General features: G+C 47.2%; 1 protein-coding gene across 2 annotated transcripts in view; it reads right to left on the reverse strand.

Moving 5' to 3' along the window:
- TSR2 (TSR2, 20S rRNA accumulation, homolog (S. cerevisiae)) overlaps positions 1 to 2737 on the reverse strand; it is a 4720-nt gene extending 1983 nt beyond the window's left edge. The window contains exons 1-3 of one of the 2 annotated variants that reach the window (XM_011991992.1): positions 2646 to 2737; positions 2418 to 2442; positions 2352 to 2370 (exon numbers count right to left, since the gene is read on the reverse strand). In XM_011991992.1, coding sequence (XP_011847382.1) covers positions 2352 to 2370; positions 2418 to 2442; positions 2646 to 2707 — 106 coding nt within the window. In that variant the 5' untranslated portion in view covers positions 2708 to 2737. Of the gene's footprint in view, positions 1 to 2351; positions 2443 to 2645 lie in introns of both variants that reach the window. The other variant, XM_011991991.1, reaches the window with a different exon arrangement.
- Positions 2738 to 2992: the final 255 nt, after the last annotated feature.

Raw genomic sequence — 2992 nt, forward strand, 5'->3', positions numbered from 1 at the left:
AAGAACCACTAAATATTAATACCTCATTTCCAATCTCTTCCTACCAAGGCCTCTTTCCACAACTCCTAGCCCTACACTCACCCTCTTTCATCTGGCCTATTCTAACTAGCCTTCCCTCTATGAGACCTTGAGCAAGCTACTTCTTTCTGAGCCTCAGTTTTCTCATCTGTAAAGTGGGGCTAATGGTGGCCTCCTCAAAGGTCTGTTAGGAGGAACCATCCAACACAATGCCTAGCACAGTGAAGATCCATAATCCATGTTAATTTGTGTCATGTAAAAGCTGAAGTTTTTGAAGTATAGAGAACCTTCACAACTGTGGTTCCACTGATAAAAAGAAGCCACAGACCAATGGGATAGTTAAGAAGAAATGGACATAGTAATTTCAATGATGAAATCACCATAGCCTTGACACTGACATCCTACTGTGTGACTCTGACCGAGCCACCTTCCTCTCTGGGCTTCAGTTACCTATGGGCCTATGCTCTACTTTTTCTGAATTAGAGAGTATCTCAAGAAAGTCTTCCACAAAGCTCCTAGCCCTCTCCCCTCTATGTGCTTTCCCTGGGAGAGCTCATCCACACTCTTGGCTTTGCCTACCACTCAAACTTAATATCCCCCAAATTTATCTCCAACTGAGACTACTCTGTGCCTGAACATTTCACAGATGCCGCAAATCCTCCATATCCAAAGCCAGACTCATCACCTTACTCTTTGAACCTGCTTCGCATCCTCCAGGGTTCCTCTACTCCGTGAAAAGACACCTAATCCACCCATCAACTCAAACCAGGAACTTGCCTCTTTTTCCCTCCCTGTCTACAGCCAACCAGTCTCCAAGGCCCTATTCCACCCCTTCTTTTCCATGCCTGTTGCCACTGTCCTATTTCAGGCCTCATCAGTGTCCAGACAAAAACAGCATTCTCATCAGTCTTTCCCTCTCCAGGCTATGCTTCATACTGATTACTTCCTGAACTTTCTAGCCAGCAAATCCCACCCTATTTCTCACCTTAGAACCTCCCCACGAATTTTTACCACCTACTGCAGTGTTTTATAGTTTGCCTTTGAGAAATATCTGTTCTGCTAGGTCTTAAGGGACACTATCCATAGAAAGCTAATGAGAAACAAAAGCAAACAGGTTTTTTAGTGGTTCTTATTCTTACCCAAGCCTTTAATATGTTCATGAGTGTTGAGACTTTTCAGTGGGAGCAGAAGAAAAGAGTTTTTCTTACATAACGTGACTGGAGAAGCTTCTTCACTGAACATCTAACAGGACTAGTTAGCATGAATTTTGGCAAACACTGGCCTAAATGATAAAATCAAAGGCACATAAGGGCTTCCATGTCTTATGCTTTTCAGGGGGGCTTCCCATACCCCAGCTTCATTCTCTACCACTCCTCCACCCACCCCCATGCACACACACCCATACTCCAATACTGAGCTCCCTGCTACTTTCCAAATATAACACATTATACCCTCATGCCACAGAACTTGAGTATTGCTGTCTCTCTGCTTCCCCCACCTAGTTAACTCCTTCTCATTAAGATCCAGCCCAATTCAGCACCTCCACTGAGAACCTGTCTCCCCAGCCTGTTACCCCATGCACACTGAGCTCCTCTTTATCAGAAAATCTATCAATGTTGTAACTACGTGTGTGGATCCTCACTGGATAGTATACTTTCTTGAGAGAGATGACTGTGCCTAATGTCATCTCCAAAGCTAGAAATTGAATGAAGGCTTTTTTAAAAACCATACTATGCAACAGGCTCTCTACTGGGCCTCTTGTTCTTGTATATCCCTCAAGACAAGCCTACAGTGAAGATCTTTGCTGTCCAAACAGCCACAGGTGGTTACTGAGGGCTTGAAATATGGCTAGGCCAAATCGAAATGCGCTAAAACTAAAATACCAGATTTTGAAAACAATACTAAAAAATGTAAAATATCTCAATGTTTTATACTGATTACATGTTGAAATATTTCGTATACAATGAGTTTACTAACATTGGTTTCATCTGCTTTTTGCTTTATTAAAGTGGCTACTAAAAAATTTAAATTACATGTGACTAGCATAATATTTCTACTGTACAGCGCTGTGGTGGATACTTTTATACGCATTTTAGGAACAAGGAAACGGAGTCTCAGGGAGGTAAATTGCCTTGTCCAGAGTAATCCCACGAGTCAGTGGCACAGCCCGTAAAGCACTGGAATCCAGGATTCTGACTCCAAAAACTGAATTCATTCCACCTCGCCTTTAGGTACCAATCCACAACTGCTCGAGAGGAAATGCAGGCTCTGCGGGATGGGGCTCTTCTCCACACCCCCACACAGGCTGCTCGCAGCGCCTCACATTCACTCACCATTGCGCATGAAGTAATCCTCCACTGCACCCCCCAGCCACTTGGCCTTCTCCTGGCTGTGCACACCCCCGAAGCCATTCTCCACAGCGATCTGTAAACACAGGTCCAAGCCCATCACGTCAACTTGGGAGCAGACTTGGAGTTGCCTGGAGGCCGCTTACGCCGCCCAGCCAACTCCTCTTACGCCGCCTAGCCAAGCCTCAGGCACCTAGCCCAACCAACTCCTGTTCTGCCCCGGCCCTAACCTTGACCTTGCCCTGGCCCCAACCTTGACCTTGCCCTGGCCCCACTGACCTGCAAGGCCGGCCAGGCCTCCAGGGCCGCGCAGACCCCAGCCCGGAAAAGAGCTCGCGCATCTTCTGCAGCGCCCGCCATTATCCGGCCCCGGTCCACGTGACGTCCCGGCGGCCCAATCCCTCCGTAGCTCGGCCCAGGCAGAATGAGACGCAAGCCGAGCCTGAGAACACAGGATTCTCTTTTCCGCAGACCTGGCAGCAAGACTAGAGCAAAAGAAAAATCTGTCAGAGCGATCAATGACACCACCAGAGTCACTCACTTCAATCAAAGGACACCAGACCTGAAGGACGTGTGGGGCCACGGTTTCCGGATCCGTGGGTACTGCGGAGGAAATATGTGGGGAA

This window comes from Mandrillus leucophaeus, unplaced genomic scaffold (assembly GCF_000951045.1).
Source record: "Mandrillus leucophaeus isolate KB7577 unplaced genomic scaffold, Mleu.le_1.0 Scaffold400, whole genome shotgun sequence".
Taxonomy (NCBI): Eukaryota; Metazoa; Chordata; class Mammalia; order Primates; family Cercopithecidae; genus Mandrillus; species Mandrillus leucophaeus.